This window comes from Phaenicophaeus curvirostris, chromosome 18 (genome assembly GCF_032191515.1).
Source record: "Phaenicophaeus curvirostris isolate KB17595 chromosome 18, BPBGC_Pcur_1.0, whole genome shotgun sequence".
Taxonomy (NCBI): Eukaryota; Metazoa; Chordata; class Aves; order Cuculiformes; family Cuculidae; genus Phaenicophaeus; species Phaenicophaeus curvirostris.
The window spans coordinates 14,845,645-14,866,167 of record NC_091409.1 but is presented as its reverse complement, the minus strand read 5'-3'; the positions used below and the strand labels follow the sequence as shown (position 1 = coordinate 14,866,167).

The 20,523-nt window shown below is 56.5% G+C and overlaps 2 protein-coding genes across 2 annotated transcripts; one reads left to right on the top strand and one right to left on the bottom strand.

Moving 5' to 3' along the window:
- Positions 1–1,697: 1,697 nt before the first annotated feature.
- Positions 1,698–11,163, bottom strand: MYL9 (myosin light chain 9). Its single transcript, XM_069871791.1, has 5 exons — positions 11,140–11,163; positions 9,647–9,720; positions 4,377–4,580; positions 2,569–2,730; positions 1,698–2,379 (listed from the first exon to the last, which is right to left on the bottom strand). Exons 3-5 carry the CDS (start codon positions 4,558–4,560, stop codon positions 2,207–2,209), a joined length of 519 nt encoding a protein of 172 aa, XP_069727892.1. The 5' UTR covers positions 4,561–4,580; positions 9,647–9,720; positions 11,140–11,163; the 3' UTR covers positions 1,698–2,206.
- A 1,195-nt stretch (positions 11,164–12,358) lies between these two features.
- On the top strand, positions 12,359–19,448 carry RAB5IF (RAB5 interacting factor). The gene is made up of 4 exons (XM_069871792.1): positions 12,359–12,540; positions 15,557–15,660; positions 17,022–17,151; positions 17,771–19,448. The coding sequence occupies exons 1-4, from the start codon at positions 12,412–12,414 to the stop codon at positions 17,810–17,812; spliced, it is 405 nt and encodes a 134-aa protein (XP_069727893.1). The 5' UTR covers positions 12,359–12,411; the 3' UTR covers positions 17,813–19,448.
- Positions 19,449–20,523: the final 1,075 nt, after the last annotated feature.

Sequence of the window (20,523 nt, the reverse complement as noted above, 5' to 3'; positions counted from 1 at the left end):
ATTTTGGTCCTTTTCACTCAGCCTCGAAGTCCTGCAAAACAGCCCCATCTCTGTCACAGAATCACAGAATCACCAGGCTGGAAAAGACCAACTGGATCACCAGGTAGCTTCTTGTTCCACCTGCAAAAAGCTCCAGGAGGCTTTGCAAAGGCCATATTTACTCTTCCCTTGGGTATCCCAGTGTCCAATAACAAAGTTAGTGGTGGAGTCTCCATCACTGAGGGGGTTCAAAAGACGTGTGACTGTGGCACTTTGAAACATGGTTTATCAGGCACGATGGGGTTGGGCTGACGGTTGGACTGGATGAGCTCAGAGATCTTTTCCAGCCTTAATTATTCTGTGATTCTATGATAATCCCTCTACTTTGTTGGATTCAAGGTTGAAGGATGCCCTCTCCTGAGTCCCCTGTGGTGTAACCACAGTCATGCCATTGAAGAGGGCAGCTCAGGCATAGCAGCTTCAGCAACTGCTTGAGACAGCGGTTCCGAAAGCCCCGTGCTGGAGGTTCTGCCCAGGGCCAGCAGTCCCTGCAGCTGGTGGTCACCAGCCACCAAGTCCATCCCACTTCCAACAATGGGAGAACCTGGGCTGGTTACACGAGCTGATCCTTTGGGGTCGGTGGGGCTGAACATCCCTCCTGGATGCAGCCACCTCCAGAACACAGCTTGCCCCCAGAGTGGCAGAGACCTTGCGGAAGCTGGAAACCCTTTCCTCACCACTCGGTCTATTTGCAGCATCAGCCAATCTGCCCCAAAGTGACGTCTGTGAGATGCTCGTTTGGTGTGAAGGGGCTTTTCACAAAGGATCCTGCCCTCCAGCAGCCTTCAAGCCTGGGATTTTGCCCTGCAAGTGGGAGAACTGAGGTGTGGCAGGGAGCTCAGGATGGAGCACGGGGGAGCTTGCTGGGAAAGCACATGTTCAGCTTTTCACCTCTCGGCATTCCTGGTATTTTTGCTCCTCTTTCCTTGTGTTGGCAGTGCCTGGGAAACGGAAACACCAAGAACCAAGGAGAAGCTTTTCAACTGTGGGTCATCTCCCAGGTGAGAGCATCTCCCGTGGGGCTCTGAGCAACAATGGAGCCACTGACCACTCTGAGCCCAGCAGCACGCGCTCAAGGAGCTCCCGTAGACCCCATCTGAGTTTTCCCTGTGCCCTCGCCAGGTTCTGTGGGTTTGTTGTCACATTTTAAATAAAAAAATGCAGGAAACTCCTCCTTCCAGGGCAGGGAGATGGGCTGACTTCAAGCAGAAGTTGAGGTAGCTTTGCAAGCAGGAGGCCTTCACCGCCTTGTCAGAGGGTTGATAAAGAACTCAACCAAGAGGACAACCCCCCTCCCTGTTTCTTCCGCTCCCTCTTCCCCCACCTCTGCCCACTCAGGGTGACACAAAAGGGTGACCCTGGGACCCCAAACCAGCTGATGGGGGCAGAGCAGCCGAACTCGCCAAGTGCATCTCAGCCCACCCACCACAGCCCGGGGGCAGAGCGGAGTGACCCTCATCCCATCAGCAAAGGTGGAAAAGGCTACTCAAGCTGATATTACAGAGGCTGGAGGTGATTTGGCTTCAAAACCAGGCTGCTCTGCTGGAAAGGGCCCTGGCTGGCAACAGCAGCGAGGTGGAGTGATGTGGTGCCCGAACTCAGCACGGCTCGGCACCGGGAGTCACACACGGCATGATTTTATATCTGTATCACACCCATCAGGTTCTATACGCTGCTTCATTTTCCAAAATCCCTCAAATCACAGGCTTGAAAGCCATAAAACAGCCAAGGAGGAGGACACAAAGTGAGGTTTCTTTCACAGAAGAAAGGAGTGCAGGCGGGAAGAGGAGAGGTGCTTTCTCTGCGTGCTACAGCCCAGAGATGGGGATCGCTCAGGCTTGAGCCACCGCTCGCCTGGGATGCTCTCCCCAACCCCGGGAACCAGCGGTGTTGTGGCTTCAGGGGGTCAGTGGCTGCTTCTGGGGGGACCAGCCAGGTTGGGGGTCCCAGCAGGGCGAGCCTGTGGGTGGGAGAGGCGGTGGAAGGGGAGATCTGGGGCTGATGGACAGGGATACAGTGGCAAAGTGACAGGAGCACCTCCCTTCCAAGCATGACCCGATGTGGGGTGCCAGTCCTGGGAGGGGTTTCCCGTGGTGGAACCTGCTGTGGGGTCAAGGAGTAGGGCAAGTGCGCAAGAGGAGGCAGAAGGGGTGAGCAGCCCCGGGCTCTAATCGTCCTTGTCCTTGGCCCCGTGCTTCAGGATGCGGGTGAACTCCACATAGTTGAAGTTGCCCTTCTTGTCGATGGGCGCCTCCCGGTACATCTCATCCACCTCCTCGTCGGTGAACCTGTCCCCCATGGTGGTCAGCAGCTCACGCAGATGGTCCTCATGAATGAAGCCTGTGAGGATGGCAGAAGGTGGCGTTAGCAGGGGACACCACCAGAGAGCTGAGCAGCAGGACCTTCTCCACCTCTCCCAAGGACACCCTTGCCCAGCTCTCCCACGCTGGAGCTGCCTGGGGACTGTCCCCAAGGATTTGGGCTCAGCCCTCATCGTGGCTGCGCACCCAAAGGGCAAAGCACCCGTACCTGATGCCTCCTCGTCGAAGCAGGCGAAGGCGTTGCGGATGACGTCCTCTGGGTCGGTGCCATTCAGCTTCTCCCCGAACATGGTGAGGAACATGGTGAAGTTGATGGGCCCCGGCGCCTCGCTCATCATGCCCTCCAGGTACTCATCGGTGGGGTTCTTCCCTGCCGGACACAGGCCAGGGTGGCTGCAGGGCCCCAGCACCCCTCCCCAGGGCCACCCCGTGCACCCTGCTCGCTGGGATGGTCTTTTCCATCACAAATGAATTTGCAGGCGCATGTTCACCCACCCCACGAACAAGGGAAGGGGGTGTCCACAGTGCCCAGTGCTCCCCCCTCAGCAACTGGGCTTCTGGGCTGTCAGTTGGACTGCATGATCCTAGAGGTCTTTTCCAACCTTAATGATTCAATGACTCTAAATCTCGCCATGCTTTAATCCATGCTGAAGGCCACTTGGAAGCAAGCTCTGGCCTTGAGGGAGATGCCTGGATTCATCTAGGGGTTACAAGGAACCAAACCCATGGTTTTGCCCATTCCCCTGGCAGCTGCCACCCAGCACCACCTGAGGAGAGGAACAGCAATGTCCCCACACGAGCCTCGTGCTGCTGATGTCCCTAGCACTGCTCCAACCAAGGATGCACCATGGATGGTTTAACCTCCTCTGCTGAGGTCCAGATGCACCCCCATGCCCGGCCCCACTCTGCTCCCAGAGCTGCTGCTCCAAGGAGGAGGGAGGTCCCTCCCATTGCCCGTCAGGACCTCCAGAACAGGTTTTGCTGCCAGGTCAATCATTCACAGACCTCCCAAAGTGCAGTGGAGGCACCGCAAGGAGCGGGATTTGGGAGCTGTGGCCTGCAGCAAAGGAGAACTGGAGCTGCAAGTCTCAACCAGCAGAGGTATCGTGCTGACACAGAGACTGGCCTCTTCTGTACCCAGGCCGAGAGCAACCACAGGCACAACTCCAGGTGATGTTCTGTGGTGAGACTACTCAAATACTGAGTGGCTGTGGCTGGTGGTTGCTCCAAGGGAAAGAGCTTCTCCAGCCCTGTGGGTCTCTTCCTTTCTAGTGAGCATGGCTGGAAGAGCAACACACCAAGCTGCTGCCCTTGGGTGCCACCACAAATCACACAGAATCATAGAATCACTGGGTTGGAAAAGACCTCCAGGATCATCGAGCCCAACGATTCCCATCAAACACTAAACCATGTCCCTCAGCACCTCATCCACCCGTCCCTTAAACACCTCCAGGGAAGGGGACTCAACCACCCCCCTGGGCAGCCTCTGCCAGTGCCCAATGACCCTTTCCGTGAAAAATTTCTTTCTGATATCCAGTCTGAACCTCCCCAGGGGTAGCTTGAGGCCATTCCCCCTCGTCCTGTCCCCTGACACTTGTGAGAAGAGCCCAGCTCCCTGCTCTGCACAACCTCCTTTCAGGTAGTTGTAGAGAGCAATGAGGTCTCCCCTCAGCCTCCTCTTCTCCAGGCTAAACACCCCCAGCTCTCTCAGCCGTTCCTCATAAGGCCTGTTCTCCAGCCCCTTCACCAGCTTTGTTGCTCTTCTCTGGACATGCTCCAGATGCACCTTCTAAGGTCAGTTTGTGCCATCAGAGACGTTCTTCCCCCCTAGATTTAGCAGCCATTAGGCTGGCCCAAAGCAGGAAGGCTGTGCCTCAACAGCATCCGACCAAAGCTGATTTTCAACACTGCGCATGAGGCACTAGGTCACCCAGCATCTCTCCCCACTTCCTGAGGACACATTGAGGACAGAAGGGCTGAGGGACAAGCAGAGGCAAGAGGGAAGGGTCTCCTCACCGAGGGAAGCCAGCATGTCGTGCAGATCCTCCTTGTCAATGAAGCCGTCACGGTTCTGGTCGATCATGTTGAAGGCTTCCTTGAACTCCTGGATCTGTGACTGGTCGAACATGGCGAAGACATTGGAGGTGGCGCGCTGAGGGCGCTTCTTGGTGGTCTTGGCCTTGGCACGTTTGCTGGACATCTTGGCGGCTGGGGTGGTACCTGGGGACAGGGCAGGAGGCAGGAGCGTCAGGAGGGCTGGGACAGGCAGAGCAGGAGATGTGGGGCAGGCAGGGCCTGGGGAGCCAGAGCGGAGGCAGGACAACTCCCGGCACCTCCAGGCCCATGCCTCAGTTTCCCTGGCTGTCACACTTTGGCAACAATGGGATGAGGCAGTTGCAAGGTTGGATGTGGGGACAGGCAGGACTCGAGGCTCAGGGCCTTGGCCAAACACTGCTGGAATATTGTCAGCCTTGGTGTTGTGACTCCTTCCCTGGGACCTGTTCCAGGGCTCCACCACCCCCTGCGTGAAGAACATTTTCCTCACGTCCAACCTGACCCTCCCTGGCACATCTTCCTGCCATCCCCTCGAGTCCTGTCCTTAGTCACCAGAGAAAAGAGAATCATAGAATCACCAGGTTGGGAAAGACCCACAGGATCATCAAGTCCAACCATTCCCATCAATCACTAAACCATGTCCCTCAGCGCCTCGTCCACCCGTCCCTTAAACCCCTCCAGGGAAGGTGACTCAACCCCCTCCCTGGGCAGCCTCTGCCAGTGCCCAAAGACCCTTAATAATTTCCTGATGTCCAGTCTGAACCTCCTCAGGGGTAGGTTGAGGCCATTCCCTCACGTCCTGTCCCCTGTCACTTGGGAGAAGAGGCCAGCACCCTCCTCTCTACAACCTCCTTTCAGGTAGTTGTAGAGAGCAATGAGGTCTCCCCTCAGCCTCCTCTTCTCCAGGCTAAACACCCCCAGCTCTCTCAGCCGCTCCTCATCAGGCCTGTTCTCCAGCCCCTTCACCAGCTTCGTTGCTCTTCTCTGGACTCGCTCCAGAGCCTCAACATCCTTCTTGTGGTGAGGGGCCCAGAACTGAACACAGGATTCGAGGAGTGGTCTCACCAGTGCCGAGTCCAGAGGGAGAAGAACCTCCCTGGACCTGCTGGTCACACCGTTTCTGATCCAAGCCAAGATGCCATTGGCCTTCTTGGCCACCTGGGCCACTGCTGGCTCATGTTCAGTCACTGTCAACCAACCCCCCCCAGGTCCTTCTCCTCCAGGTAGCTTTCCAGCCAGACTTCTCCTAGTCTGTAGCTGCTCAGGGTTGTTGTGCCCCAAGTGCAGGACCCGGCATTTGGCCTTGTTAAACCTCATGCCGTTGGTCTCAGCCCAGCACCTGCTCCTCCTCCTCCCCGTGTGAGGAAGCTGCAGAGTACAATGAGGTCTCCCCTCAATCTTCTCCAGGCTGAGCAGGCCAAGTGACTTCAGCCGCTCCCCACACAGCTTCTCCTCCAAACCCTTCACCAACTTCACACCCTCCTCTGGACGTTCTCCTTTTTATCCTGTGGCACCCAAACCTGCCCCCAGGGCTCACATTGGGGCCACATCAGTGCCGAGCACAGCAGGACAATCCCATCCCTCGCCGGGCGGGCGATGCCATGCTGGATGCTCCCCAGGACACGGTCGCTCTCTTGCCTACCCGGGCACACTGTTGGCTCGTGGTCAACTTGCCATCACTCAGCAGTCCCAGATCCCACCCACAGGCTCTCCAGCCTCTCGCTCCCCAGGCTGTGCAGACATCTCGCAGCATCCTCTGTGCGGTGTCCCCAGGGAGGTGGGTCACCCAGCGCCCATCACCCAGGGGGAAGGGGTTATCTGCTCCGGGCACATTCCGCACATACCGCTGCCTCCCTTCCCCCTCTACCCTGCCCCATCCATCCCAACTCCTGCTAAAGGCTGCTGGCTGCCTCCTTCCCCGCCACTCTGCCCGCGGGAGAGACCCCTAAGTGGAGGGAGATGGGGCTCGTGGATTTCTGGGGCTGCAGAGTCCCTGTGGGGCACAGGGAAAGTGGTCGAGCAATGCTGGGACCGCAGAACGCTGAGGACTGGTGCTGTTGTTACAGGTAATTGTAGAATCCCAGTGGTTTGGGTGTGAAGGGACCTCAAAGCCCATCCAGTCCTAACCCCTGCCATGGGCAGGGACACCTGCCGCTGGATCCGGTTGCTCCAAGCCCCATCCAACCTGGCCTGGAACACCTTCAGGGATGGGGCAGCCCCCACTGCTCTGGGCAACCTAATGAATGCCGGAAGAAGGGAACAGCCCAGAGGGGCATTGGGGTGGAGAGACCTTTGGGGACACGGCTGGATCAATGCGTGTCCCTTGGGGAATGGCAAAGGGAACCGGTGGACCCCAAACATCACCCAGGCAGGGCCACAGCAGGAAATCCTGGTCTTTCAAAGGGGGTTTGTGTCCCCAGACCATGCTGGCAAACACCCAGCAGAGCCAGGCTGGAGCAGAGAGCCCATCTGTAGAATCACAGAATCACTACTAGGTTGGAAAGGACCCACTGGATCATCCAGTCCAACCACTGCTATCAGTCACTAACTCCTCAGCACCTCGTCCACCCGTCCCTTAAACCCCTCCAGGGAAGGTGACTCAACCCCCTCCCTGGGCAGCCTCTGCCAGGGACCAATGACCCTTTCCGTGAAAGTTTTTTTCCTAATGTCCAGCCTGAACCTCCCCTGGTGGAGCTTGAGGCCATTGCCCCTCGTCCTGTCCCCTGTCACTTGGGAGAAGAGCCCAGCTCCCTGCTCTGCACAACCTCCTTTCAGGCAGTTGTAGAGAGCAAGGAGGCCATGCCCAGGGTAGGAGATCTCACCCCTTGCAGCCCACCTCTTGTCCACTGCTTCCTCCCACACTGGTCTCCGCAAGGACACAGCCTCCTCCTGCCCAGCCTGACCCCAGCACATGCTGCTGGTCCATAACCATCCCTGGGCAGTGGCACAGTGAGGTTCTGCTTCACTGCACCCGGGGCAGAGCCAGCAATAAAAGCTCTGCCACTGGCCCATGGCAGGGCTCATGTCTCCAAACACACCAAATTATTAGCAGAACAATTAGCAGCAGACTAGAAGAATAAGCAGGAGGTTTGCTCTCCCCCCATGAATTAATATCAATCCAATATTTGCCCTGCCCTGGTTCTGCTTGGCTCCCTCTCCAGTGAGATGGTTCTCGTTAGGGGGATTATCTGCAATTTTAACAGCACCTGGTTTTGTTGTTTCATCCAAAATATGTCCTGGAAAGGTGCTTGGTCCCAAGGACCAGCTCAGCCTGGTCATCTCCTACCCCTTCTCTTTCTGCTGTCAGCCAGCCTTGGGCAGGCAGGGACTTGGGAAGAGACTTTTTTGGGAAAGGTGTTTCTTGCATGAGACATAGGATCACAGAATCAGGGAATGGTTTGGGTTGGAAGGGACCTTAAAGATCACTCAGTTTCACCCCCCCTGCCATGGGCAGGGACACCTCCCGCTAGATCTGGGCTCCATCCAGCCTGGCCTTCAACACCCCCGGGAGATGGTGGCATGGAGGGGAGGCTGACAGGTCGGTAGTTCCCAGGATTGTCTTTTCTACTCTTTTTAAAAATGGGCTCAACGTTGCCCTTCTTCCAGCCACCCGGGACTTCTGACTGCCAGCACTTTTCAAATATCACGGAGAGCGGCTCAGCAACCCTATCGGCCAATTCCCTCAGGACTCTGGGATGCATCTCGTCAGGTCCCATAGACTTATAAATGTTCAGGTTCCTCAGATGGTCACAAACCTGATCCTCCTCTACAATGGGAGGCGCTTAAACCCCAGGTCCCCATCTTGTTGTCCGTTGACCCAGGAGGGGTGAGGAGAATGGTTGTCGGTGAAGACTGAGGCAAAAAAGTAGTTGAGTACCTCACCCTTCTGTTCATAGGAGGTCACCGTTTTCATTCCTCGGTGGGAATACTCTTTCTTTGACCAGGGATTTGACGAAGGGATTTGAAGTGAGGCCCAATTTGACAGGGGCAATCCATGCTCTGCATGAGAGCTTGATGGCCACGCTCCCCTGGTCTTTGAGCCCACGCTTTCCAAGATTCCCAAAAACCCAGACCATGCCAGGAGATGCCCAGCCATGACGCCCTGCACGCTGAGGTGGACTTGGTTGAGACCATTAGTGCAAGTATCAAATCTCCGGCTTCCTCATTGGCAAGAAGGAAACTCATGGAGACTGGTCCTGCTCCTGCCCCACCACCGAAAGCCCCATCCCAGCGCTGCTCCAGCCCAGGAGCTGCTGATTCCAGGCAGAAGAGCTGAGGAGGTTGGTGCTGGGGCGAGATCTCAGCCAGGCTGGCACAAAAGCCACACACCGATCTGATCACCACACTCACCTTGTCACTGCTGACCGTATTCCCTCGCCCCTCTGCCACCAAGGTGATGTCCCTGCCTCCCGCACCACTAGGATGGTGCCTTCCCCACCCAAGGGCTTAAGTTGGTAAAGAAAACAGTTTAGTTTCAAAAAGAGCAAAGACCCGCAGTTATCAGAAAAAATAAACCACCATCTGTTTCCTCCTTAATGAGCAAATCCATCCCGGTGCTGCTTCCCGACCGTGCTGGGGAGGGTGGGATACGCAGAGGGACATCACCATGGTGTCGGGGCAGGTGAGCCCCGTTCTGTCTTGGAATCCTAGAATGGTTTGGGTTGGAAGGGACCTCAAAGCTCATCCAGTTCCACCCCTGCCATGGGCAGGGACACCTCTCACTGGATCAGGAGCTCCAAGCCCCATCCAAGCTGGCCTGGAACACCTCCAGGGATGGGGCAGCCACCACTGCTCTGGGCAACCTGGGCCAGGGCCTCCCCACCCTCACAGCAAAACATTTCTTCCTAAGATCTCATCTCGATCTCCCCTCTTTCAGCTGGAAACCAGGCAAGAGCAAGGAGCCAGAGCCAAGTGCACAGCAACTCCCAGGAGGGAGCGGTGGTCCCAGCCCTCCCTCAGCTCCCACCATGCTCCAGGGGGCAAGTTCAGCAGACGATCTCTGTGCTGGATCTTTCCAACCAAATTTAGGGAACAAGGACCTCACATGCCTGTATGGCACCCGCAAACCCTTCCAAAGTGCAGCTGCTGGGGCCACCAGAAGAAAACGAGGCATGACACCATCACCACGCAGAAGACCCAGCACCCTTCTGACGGGCGGGGAGGCTGGGAAACAGGACCATGGGGCAGAAGGGCTGTGGGTGCTGCTTTCCCAGGAGAATTAAGGGGCTCACCTCGGCTGGGGAATCTGACCGCTGTGCCTCAGAGGGGGAGGTGATTGCAAACTCCTCCTACAGCCGCTCAGAGCCTGCCAGGGGAGAGGAAAAAAAATCCAGTGGCTGAAGAAACCAAACCATCTTTGGTCAGCGCGGTGGTTGTTGACACTTGGGGATGTTCCGCTCCAAAGAATGCTGCTTCGGCTGCTGCCTTCTCCTACACGTCCATGTTTTAGAACCTCCCTGGCTTTTATCACAGTCACATTTTGTCCCAAAAGGGCATTCAGGGAGGGAAGCCAAGAGGGCTTCAAGTTTTCACGGGCAAGGCTAAACAAAACACAGCATTCCTCAGTGTTTAAGACCAAGGGAAATGAGCTAAATAAAGCTTCTCTGCCTCGCAGAAGTTCACTGCCCCGAGTTGCTCAGAGGTCACTGGGGAGTTCTCTAGACCATCCCACATGCATCTGCATCTTGGCTCTGGCCATCAGCAAAAAGGCTTTGGGGAAAAGCAGATGTTCCAGACAGGAATAGGTCTCACAAATCATGCAGTGGGTGAAGCCATGAGCAACAGGATCGGCTCTTGCAGCACTGCCATCCCAGGGAAGCCAGAATATCCCGGCTCCCAGTCATTGCAGGCACTTCTGGAGAGCTTTGCTCAAGACAAGTCCTTGCGTCCCCTCCTGCCCGGGCAGAGGGGTGCCTGCCAGGATGCCCTGGGCCTCTCTGTCATCCCTTCCCCAAGGCTGAGCCCCAGCTCCGGCCCCACAGCATGGGGGGCGGCCAGGGGCTGCTCCCTCCTGCCCTCCCGGGGGCAGCTGCCCCCTCTGTCCTGCCGCTTCCCCTCCGAGCTGACCCCAGCTCCATCCCACCCCATCGGGTCTTTTCCAGCTCCATCCCGCCCCAACTCCATCCCATCAGTCCATTGGTGTTGCCTCTGCTGCATTCCAGCTCATCGGGTCTACTCCAGCTCCATCCTCTCCAGTCCATCCCACCCAGCTGGGTCTGCCCTGATTCCATCCTGCTCAGTCCCGCCTGCCTGGCTCCATCTCATCCACCTTCAGAGCTGCCCTGGCCCCATCCATCCCATCCCACCACAACTGCCCTGGCTCCATCCATCCCATCCCACCACAACTGCCCTTGCTCCATCCATCCATCCATCCCACCACAACTGCCCTGGCTCCATCCATCCCATCCCACCACAACTCTTCTGGCTCCATCCGTCCATCCCATCCCACTGCAACTCTCCTGGCTCCATCCATCTATCCCATCCCACCACAACTCTCCTGGCTCCATCCATCCCATCCCAATGGGGCTGTCACAGCCGCATCCCCCGGTCCCTCCTGTCCCACCAGGGCTGCTCCATCTCCATCCCCCGATCCCTCCCATCCCATCGGGGCTGTCGGGCTCCATCTCCCGATCCCTCCTGACCCACCAGCTCCATCCTCCGGTCCCTCCCGTCCCACCGGGGCTGTCCCGGCTCCAACCCCCGGTGCCCTTCCCGTCCGCCTCACCTGCGGGGCTCGGGGCTCGGGGCTGCGGGGCCGCTGGGTGCCGGGGCCGGGCGGTGGCGGTGGCGGAGGCGCTGCCGGTCCCCGCCGCCCATACAAGGCAGAAGAATGCGGCGGGGCCGGCCCGGGGCTCCCCCCGCCCCTACACACCCCGGGGGGCGGCGGCAGCCACCGCCGTGTCCGCGCCCCCGGGGCACCGAGGGGACCGCTCGGGGCCCCACGGGGGACACCAGCCACGAGGGTCCCTCAAACACCCACAGATGACTCCAGGCTGGCAGCTTGGGCACCCACGGGGGACACCAGCCAGCAGGTTCCCCTAGGCACCCCCCCCACCCCACCCCGCCGGGTGGTTCCCTCGAGCCCCCACGGGTGACATAGAGCTGGGGCTCCCTTGAGCACCCACGGGTGACACCGGGCTGGGGGTTCCCCCAGGAACCCATGGGTGACACCAGGCTGGTAGTTCAGGCAGCCATGGGTGACACTGGCCAGGCGGTTCCCCCGAGCGCCCACGGGTGACGCCAAGGTGGGGGTTCCCTCAGGCACCCTTGGGTGACTCCAGTGAAGGGGTTCCCTTGAGCACCTAGAGGTGACACTGGCCAGGTGGCTTGGGCACCCACGGGTGACACCACGATGGGGGTTCCCCTGGGCACCCATTGGTGACACCAGACTGGAGGTTCCTCCGGGCACCCACGGGTGACTCCAGCAGGCTCGGGCACCCGCAGTTGACACCAAGCTGGGGGCTCCCTTGGGCATCCATGGGTGACACCAGGCTGGGAGGGTCCCCAGGCACCCACAGCGACAACAGCGAGGGGGTCCAATCACCCACGGGTGACACCGGCTACGGGGTTCCCGTGGGCACCTACAGATGACACCAGGCTGGAGGATGCCCTAGGCTTCCTTGGGCGACACCGGCTAGACGGGTCCCTTGGGCACCCACGGGTGACACACGGGAGTGCTCAGGCCACGCCCCCAGCCCAACAGGCCACGCCCCCACCCCGCCATAGAGCAGCTCTCAGGCCACGCCCCATCGCTCAGGCCACGCCCCCATCGCTCAGGCCACGCCCCCATCGCTCAGGCCACGCCCCCATCGCTCAGGCCCCGCCCCCATGGCTCAGGCCCCGCCCCATAAGACAATACGCTGGGTGCCAGGCCCCGCCCCTCCCGGCCCCGCCGCGCCGCTGTCACGTGACCGGGGGGGCGGTGACGCTGCGCGGGCGCCGCTTCCGGGCCGGCGCGGGGCCGGGCGGGACGGACGGACGGACGGACGGACGGACGATGAGCGGCGCCCGGCGCAGGGAGGAGCCGCCGCACGGGCAGCAGCACGCGGTGGCCAACGGCGGCGCGGCCGGGCGCGGCTCCGTGTGGGGGAAGGCGCTGCGCAGCGACTCTGCCTGGCACGACAAGGTGCGGGGACGGGAACGGGAACGGGAGCGGCGGCTGCGGCCCGGCCCGGCACGGCCCCCTTCGCCGGGAGCCACCATCCCTCCCTTTACTGGGAGCTCCCGATCCCTCCCTTTACTGGGAGTCCCACCTTAACCGGGAGGCTCCGATTCCCTCCCATTTACCGGGAGCCCCCGATCCCCCCCCCTTTACCGGGACACCCCGATCCCCTCCCTTTACCGGGATCCTCCCCCTTTACTGGGAGTCCCCGATCCCCTCCCTTTTACCGGGAGCTCCCGATCCCCTCCCTTTACCGGGATCCTCCCCCTTTACGAGGAGCCCCCCCTTTCCTCTTCCCCTTTACCGGGAGACCCCCCAATCCCCTCTCTTTTTCCGGGACCCCCTCCTTTTACCAGGACTCCCTGCTTTTACCGGGAGTCCCCGATCCCTTCTCTTTGCCAGGAGCCCCCGATCCCTTCCCTTTACCGGGACCCTTCCCTTTGCTGGGAGCCCGTGATCCCCCCCCTTTACCGGGAGCCCCCAGTCCCTCCTTGCCCCCAGCCCCTCTGAGGGCAGCGATGGCTTGGCCGCTGCCCGCCTGGAGCCAGGGAGCAGCGGCTGCGTTTGTGCTCAGACTCCACTCTTCAACTTGCTTTGGGGTTAAACTCGTCTAGGAGGAAATAAAGATGCGTTTTGTGTAGTTCAAAGTAAGTTTGGAATGGAACGGGCTTTGGGAAGCTGGGGGAGAAGCGTGTTTGCAGCTCCAGGTGTGAAGGGCGAGGGCAGCGGCGGCTCCTCCACCGTCGCTTCTCTCTGGTTCTTCTCCCGGCTGAGCAGAGCCACGGCAGCTCCGTGCGCTGCTTTGCTGTGCCGAGCCTCGCCGTCTCACGTGCAACAGGAGATTTGGTTTCTTCGAAATCCCGTGTGTGTGCTCAGCTCACACGGTTTGCTCGCGACTGCCAGCAAACCTCCCAGGTGTGCGCAAAAACATGGCAGCTGCAGGCTTCCCGGGGCTCTTTTTTTCCCCAGGCGTCCACCTCACGACGTGCAGGGCAGAGCCTGTTCCGGCCGCTGCCCTCGACATCCTGCTCCAAGCTCCTGCAGCATCTCAGGTCCCGCCGTGTCCCCAGCATGTGGCCGGAGCTGGATGGCGCGGGCTTTGCCGGGAGCACAGCCCTCTGGAGAATGACCTCATGAGGTTCAACAAGGCCAAGGGCAAGGTCAGGGTGACCTGTGGTTTCAGTACACGCTGGGGGATGATGTGATGGAGAAGCTGCCCTCAGAGGAAGGACTTGGGGGTGCTGGTTGATGAGAAGCTCAACTTGAGCCTACAGTGTGTGCTTGCAGCCCAGAAGGCCAAACGCATCCTGGGCTGCATCGAAAGAAGCGTGGCCAGCAGGTCAAGGGAAGTGATTCTGCCCCTCTATTCCTCTCTTGTGAGACCTCATTTGGAGTATTGTGTCCAGTTCTGGAATCCTCAACAGAAGAAGGAGATGGAGCTGTTGAAATGAGTCTAGAGGAGACTACAAGGATGATCCGAGGGCTGGAAAACCTCCCGTACAAGGACAGGCTGAGAGAGTTGTTCAAGCTGGAGAAGAGAAGGCTCTAAGGAGACCTTGTAGCAACCTTCCAGTACCTGGAGGAACTCCAGAAAAGCTGGAGAGGGACTGTTCACAAAGGCTTTGAGTGATATGACGAGGGGGAATGGGTATAAACTGGAGAGGAGCTGATTTAGACTGGACATAAGGAGGAATTTCTTCACTATGAGAGTGGGGAGGCCCTGGAACAGGTTGCCCAGGGAAGTTGTGGCTGCCCCATCCCTGGAGGTGTTCAAGGCCAGGTTGGATGGGCCTTGGAACTGATGGAGCTGGTGAGACTCTTGTGCTCAACCTGATCCCCCCTGACAAACAGGGCAGGAATGCCAGAGTGGTGAGGGTGATGGGATGTGCCGAGGATGCAGTGGGAGGTGAACTGCAGGCTGGGAGATGTAGTGACCGAGAGAAACATCTGTGTCTGGCCTGGATCCAGGGCTTCCACATGGAGCCAAACTGCACATCCTACACTAAAACCACAGGCTGGTGGGGTTCAGGGTGTGTGGGGCCAGTCCCATCCTTGGGGAGGCCAGGCGAGCAGAAGTTCATGTTATCTAAAGTGTCGGTTGGTGTTGCCCAGCTGCAACGCTTGGAGCTGTATCGTGCTGTGAGCAAACAGGAACGACGGGAACGAACGCTGCCGCTCTTTAGGAATGCACTGAGAGCCACCAAACCAGTCAAAGAATAAATAGTTCCTGAGACTTTTATCCATGAGATTTTAACAGAACTGAACCTTTACTAATCGAGGGAGGTGGAGGCTTGTTCACCTCTGCAATTTGTCCCCAGGAGGGCAAAGCCCTGTATTTAACCTGAACAACACGGATCTGTCAGAGCAAATCGAGAGGAGGCCACAGAGATGATCCAAGGGCTGGAGCACCTCCTGTATGAGGACAGGCAGAAAGAGTTGGGGTTGTCCACCCTGGAGAAGAGAAGGCTGAGGAGAGACCTTAGAGCAGCTAAGCAGTGCTGGGAGGGTCTCTTCATCAGGGAGGGCAGGGAGAGGATGAGGGGGAAGGGTTTTCAGCTGAAAGAGGAGAGATTTAGGTGAGATCTTAGGCAGAAATGTTTTGCTGTGAGGGTGGGGACGCTCTGGCCCAGGTTGCCCAGAGCAGTGGTGGCTGCCCCATCCCTGGAGGTGTTCCAGGCCAGGCTGGATGGGGCTTGGAGACCCTGATTCAGTGGGAGGTGTCCCTGCCCATGGCAGCGGTGGAACTGGATGGGCTTTAATATTCCTTCCAACCCTAACTATTCCATGATTCTATGATAATTTGGACACAGAAGAGTCCAGGGGGCACTGTGCTGTGAGCTGCTTCCATTCACTCTTGGTGCGCCACTTTGAATGGAAAACAATGTGTTCCATGTGTTAAAATTTAACCTGTTTCTTGTATGATGTTTAAAAAAGGAAGCGTGGGCGATGCTGAGGTCTTTCTTGTGTTTTCTCTCCTCAGGACGAGTTTTTAGACGTGATCTACTGGTTTCGGCAAATCATCGCAGTTATTTTGGGAATCATCTGGGGAGTAGTTCCGCTGAAGGGATTCGTGGGAATAGCAGTGTAAGGTTTATTTCCTTTTCTGTCTCATGCACTTTCCCACGTTAGAGCTTGGTGTGGTGTCTCGTTTCAAGCTCTGCTATGAACCACGGGCCGGCCAAACTCAGCCTCTGTGCCACATGCTGCGCAGCCCGTGCTGCCTTCCAGACTGTTATTTGTCATCATGTTTGTACAACTTGGGGAGAAACGCTTTGCAGTGAGGGTTGGGAGGCCCTGGCCCAGGCTGCACAGAGCAGTGGTTGTTGCCCCATCCCTGGAGGTGTTCCAGGCCAGGTTGGATGGGGCTTGGAGCAGCTGAATCCAGTGGGAGGTGTCCCTGGCTGGGGGGTTGGAACTTGAAGAGTTTTAAGGTCTCTTCTAACCCAAACCATTCCTTGCTTCTATGCCTCCTCCAACCCCAGAGGCCATAGGAGCCCGCAGTATGGCTCTGCTGGCACTGCTCCTGCAGCACTCCCAGCTGGCTTAGGTTGTTCTTCCAGCAGTGCCTGGATCCCCCCTGAAGACCTGGGATTCTGGTCACCTCCCAGCAGGTCACAGTGAGCACTTGGAGTTAGGAAAAATTTCTTCCCCGAAAGGGTTCTCGGGCACCGGCAGAGGCTGCCCAGGGAGGTGCTGAAGTCCCCATCCCTGGAGGCGTTTAGAAGGATGAGGTGCTCAGGGATCTGGTTTAGTAGTGGACAGGTACAGTTGGACTTGATGATCTTAAAGGTCTTTTCTATGCAAGGAATTCTACGATTCTATGAACTGTGCCTGTCGCTTCCCAGGATGCCCCAGCCCTGAGCTGAGGTGCCGCAAAGCCCAGTGTGTCTAATGACAATCAGGACGATAAGCTTTTTTTCTCTCTGCTGCACCATGACTGTTGGCACAGACCAAGGAGTGCCAGGAGTTGTCTCCTGGTGAACCCAGGGCTGCGGCTCTGCGGGCACATGTCAAGGCTTTGCTGGCTCTTCTCCCCAAGTCACTGCCTTCGGTCACGGGACACCAACAGGGATCTAACACTGACCCCTCTTAGCAGCCTCAAAACCCAGTAGCACGCGCAAGGAAACTGGATTCTGCGTGGAATAGATTTGCTGGATCTGCAGGACAGGAACAGTTGTGGGGTTTGCGGTTCTGCTCATGGTTCCAGCTTTCAATCGCCGTCTGCTGGGCCTTACTGGGAGCAGGTGGTGTCCTGTGGGGTGACCTTTGCCCACGCCCAGCGAGCTGTGGCAAGCGGCTGCTCTTTGAAGCAGCGACGGGGCTGCCTGAGAAGCGCTGCAGGAGCAGCTTTTCTCTTTGCTTCCTGCACTGCAGATGAAAGATGTTTCACTGTGTTGGGCACCCGCATCCCTGGCGCCGAAGTGATGGTTCTTCATCTCCTCCAGGTTCTGCTTGATCAATGCCGGCGTGCTGTACCTCTACTTCAGCAGCTTCCAGCAGATAGATGAGGAGGAGTACGGCGGGACGTGGGAGCTGACAAAGGAAGGATTCATGACATCTTTTGCACTGTTTCTGGTAATCCTTTTGCTCTCTTTAAGTTGATTGCAGAGACTTGTGTTGGTGCATGTGCTGAGGGAAAGGACCTGGAGGAAAAGCAAGTGAGCTGATAGAAAAGAGATGTATAAATGTCATCTAATAAGTGGAGTTGATTGAGAAAGAGAATCCCAAAATCTGATGGCTGCTTGCTATGAAATATAGCATGAATGCCTGGGATGTCTCTGCAGGGAAGGATGTAGGAACAGGAAGCTCTACTTCTGCATCTACCACTTAACACGTGTGTCTTTCCCTCCTCCATCCCAGATATCCTGGTGGAGTCTCCTCCTCAGCTGGTTACACCCACACGGCTGCTCTGGGTGGCTGTTTTTTCCCTTACTCCCCTCCCCAAGTCTCTGAACCCACTCAGCGGTGTGGTGGGATTTTGATGTGGAGAGGATGTGACAGGGTGACTCCCAGAGGCAAGCAAGGTGAATGCCACCACTTATGGCATATGGTGATCCCAACATCTCTCCAAGACCCTCTCAAAGACAGAATTCCATCCCCAGTCCTCTACCTCTAGCAGGAGGCATGTTTTCAGTCTGAACTCTCTCCAGAAGCATCAGAATAACCTTTTCTTCCTTTCTTCTCCTCTCCACAGGTTGTTTGGATAATCTTCTATACCGCCATCCACTATGATTGACGCAGCCCGCAGCTCTTGCCTCTTAAATGGGTCGTCAGTAAATCCAGAAGGTTTTAATAAATCATAGTCTTTAGTGGACTGGTAGGAAGGTGGGGGATGTCAAATCCAATCCCTTCAGTACCAACGGTCTGATTAGCCTGGAAGAGCCCCACCTCTTCTGCTGGAGAAGTCCACTCCGTTTTATATTCCCGTTAATTATTGGAACTATTAAAAAGCCATTGGAATTTTTGGAAGTGGTTCAAGACTGTTCAAATTTGGAACTTCCTGTGACTCTAGCCAGGAACTCCATCAAACTCCTGTGTGCCGGGGGTTGAGTCTGTTAATTTAATGTCTGAATGCCCTCCCGTTTGAAATGTGTCATTAAACCCTGACTCGTCTTCCATTGTTGTCCTTCAGACAAATGGTTTTTAAAAGCAGTGGTAGGGTGGGCGGAGGCACCGCAGCACCAGGAACGGAGCTGCAGGGCTTCCTTCGCCTGCTTTGTAGGAACAGATCAGAGCTGATTAAACCGATGGAGTTGTTACCATTCCGAATACTTTTTATTTTACTTGCAAATCAGTTGTTGACCAGAATTGTGGTTCATTTGGTTAATGAAGGTGCATTCAGGAGGCTTGGAAATGCTGCTGTGCTCTGCTGGCCGGACTGCTGAGTTGCCATCACATACCTCAGAGCTTAGTGGTCTCGAAGGACTCTGGAGAAATTCTGTCGAGTGTTAAACATTTACATTCTCTTATTTTTAAGCTCTTGAATTCAACTGCTCCTTGTTGGTAAATGTAGGAGTCTAAGACACAACTGAGGCAGCTATTACCTTATGTGCAGAATTACTAACTTGCAAATCAGGCAGAGCACAAAGCCTCTGGTTTGTGAGGTGCTCGATCACTTCACAGCCCAGTTCCTCCGCAGCCATGCCCTTCCTGTGCACCAGGAGGGGTGCCTCTGCTTTAAGGTATTTTTTAAGGATGAATCTTTTGGTAGTTCTCGGGAAACACGCACAGTCCTTGCTGTTGTCAGAGGACCTCGTAGTCTTGTTGCCGTGTGGTCCTTGCTTTTTTAACCCACCGCTCAGGCACCCGGAAAGAGTCCTGACCTAAAGCTGCCTTATAGTGAGGAGTTGGTGGTTTCGATGTGCTCTTGCTGAAAGCCTGCGCTGCTTCCTCGCTGCTGGAAGTCCAACAGCCTGGTTCTCACATGCAAAGCCAGGAATGTGAATCTCCAAGTGCGGAGCTAGGGCTCCAGAATTGCCCTCTGGTGCCGGCCTCCATTCTTCCCAGGGACAACGCGGTCTGTTCTTGGTGGAAAAAAAAATCCCTGGGTATTTTAGGTCCTTGGGATGCCAAGGGAAGAGTGCAATAGCAGACAGGTTCTGCTACTTGTGAGTTGCCAATTTAAGTAAGCGGTCTCAAATAAAAACGTCTATATTTTCTGCTCCCCATCCCCAAACCTCTTCGGACTTTTAGTCCAATACTTCCTTTTCCTTCTCTTTCAGCTGAAAGCATTGATTTCCCACAAGGATTGCATTGCCTGCTAGTTCTAGGTCACCCTTTTCTATCATCTGTTTGCATCTTAGCTGCTCAGAGCCATCAGGAAAACCATTGTATACTTGAAATGCTCTAATAAATGTCACCTGGATAATTCACTGCGTGGCTTCTGTATCCTCTGGTCTCTGTAGTTCTGTGGAACAGTGGGAGTGTGGGGTTCCTTTAAGAGTTTGATTTTTGGCAAATATCCAAGCCAGCAGCTCTTTGGGGTTCTTGGATCTCTTGAGATGCAGGCTTGAGTCGTGTCCCTTTCCAAGAGGCCAGAAGCATTTGTGGTGTAAGCAGCAGCTGATGCTTTAATGAGTGATTAACCAGGTTAAGCCAAGTGTTGCCTCTCTGTAAGCTGTTCTGCTCTGTCAGCAACTGTCCCTGCCCTGGGACACGTGGTCGTGGCAGAGCCAGGGCTGCGTTCCAGAGCAAACCTGTGGAGGGATCATTTCCTGGAGCACAAGCCCTACGACAAGTGGCTGGGGTTGTTTGGTCTGGAGAAGAGGAGGCTGAGGGGAGACCTCATCACTCTCTGCAGCTCCTAGAAAGGAGGTTGTGGGCAAGTGGGTGCTGGGACTCTTCTCCCAAGTAACAAGCGATAGGAGGAGAGGAAATGTGGCACCAGGGGAGGTTTAGATTGGATATAAGGAAAAATATCTTTGCTGACAGAGTGGTAAAGCACTGGAACCGGCTGCCCAGGGCAGTGGTGGGGTCTCCGTCCCTGGAGGGGTTCAAAAACTGTGTGTCTGTGGCACTTGGGGCCATGTTTTAGCAGGCATGGTGGGGCTGGGCTGACAGTTGGACTGGGTGAGCTGAGAGGTCTTTTCCAGCCTTAATAGTTCTGTGTCTTCCAGTACTGATGTTCAACGTGTGGAGTGAGAGAGTGCAGAGCTGGTGAGCTGCTTATGTGCCCTTTGGCTTCATTCCTTGCTTGCCTGCAATTCTACCAGCTGAGTTCCTTGGTGTTTGCAGGATTAGACAGGTCCTGAGCTGAGGAGGATCATGGCCATGCAGAAGAGACATTGGTCTCTCGATCTCCTCATGGCTCCTGGTAAATGAGTCAGTGATTGCAATTGCTCAGTTGCCACATTTTAATCTCTTCAGGTTTCTGTTTTAAGGAGCTTGAAGCTGATCAACAGAACAAAAGCTGTAGGATCTGCCCCTGAAGAAATGAGGTTAATGTTG

Bases quoted from the DNA above. Each gene is read 5' to 3' on its own strand.
- MYL9 (XM_069871791.1), bottom strand. From the start codon at position 4,560: ATGTCCAGCAAACGTGCCAAGGCCAAGACCACCAAGAAGCGCCCTCAG. The intron at 2,731-4,376 runs GTGAGGAGACCC...TGTGTCCGGCAG, and splicing joins CGACATGCTGGCTTCCCTCG to GGAAGAACCCCACCGATGAG. The intron at 2,380-2,568 runs GTACGGGTGCTT...CCATCCTCACAG, and splicing joins CTTCGACGAGGAGGCATCAG to GCTTCATTCATGAGGACCAT.
- RAB5IF (XM_069871792.1), top strand. From the start codon at position 12,412: ATGAGCGGCGCCCGGCGCAGGGAGGAGCCGCCGCACGGGCAGCAGCAC. The intron at 15,661-17,021 runs GTAAGGTTTATT...CATCTCCTCCAG, and splicing joins GGATTCGTGGGAATAGCAGT to GTTCTGCTTGATCAATGCCG. The intron at 17,152-17,770 runs GTAATCCTTTTG...TCCTCTCCACAG, and splicing joins CATCTTTTGCACTGTTTCTG to GTTGTTTGGATAATCTTCTA.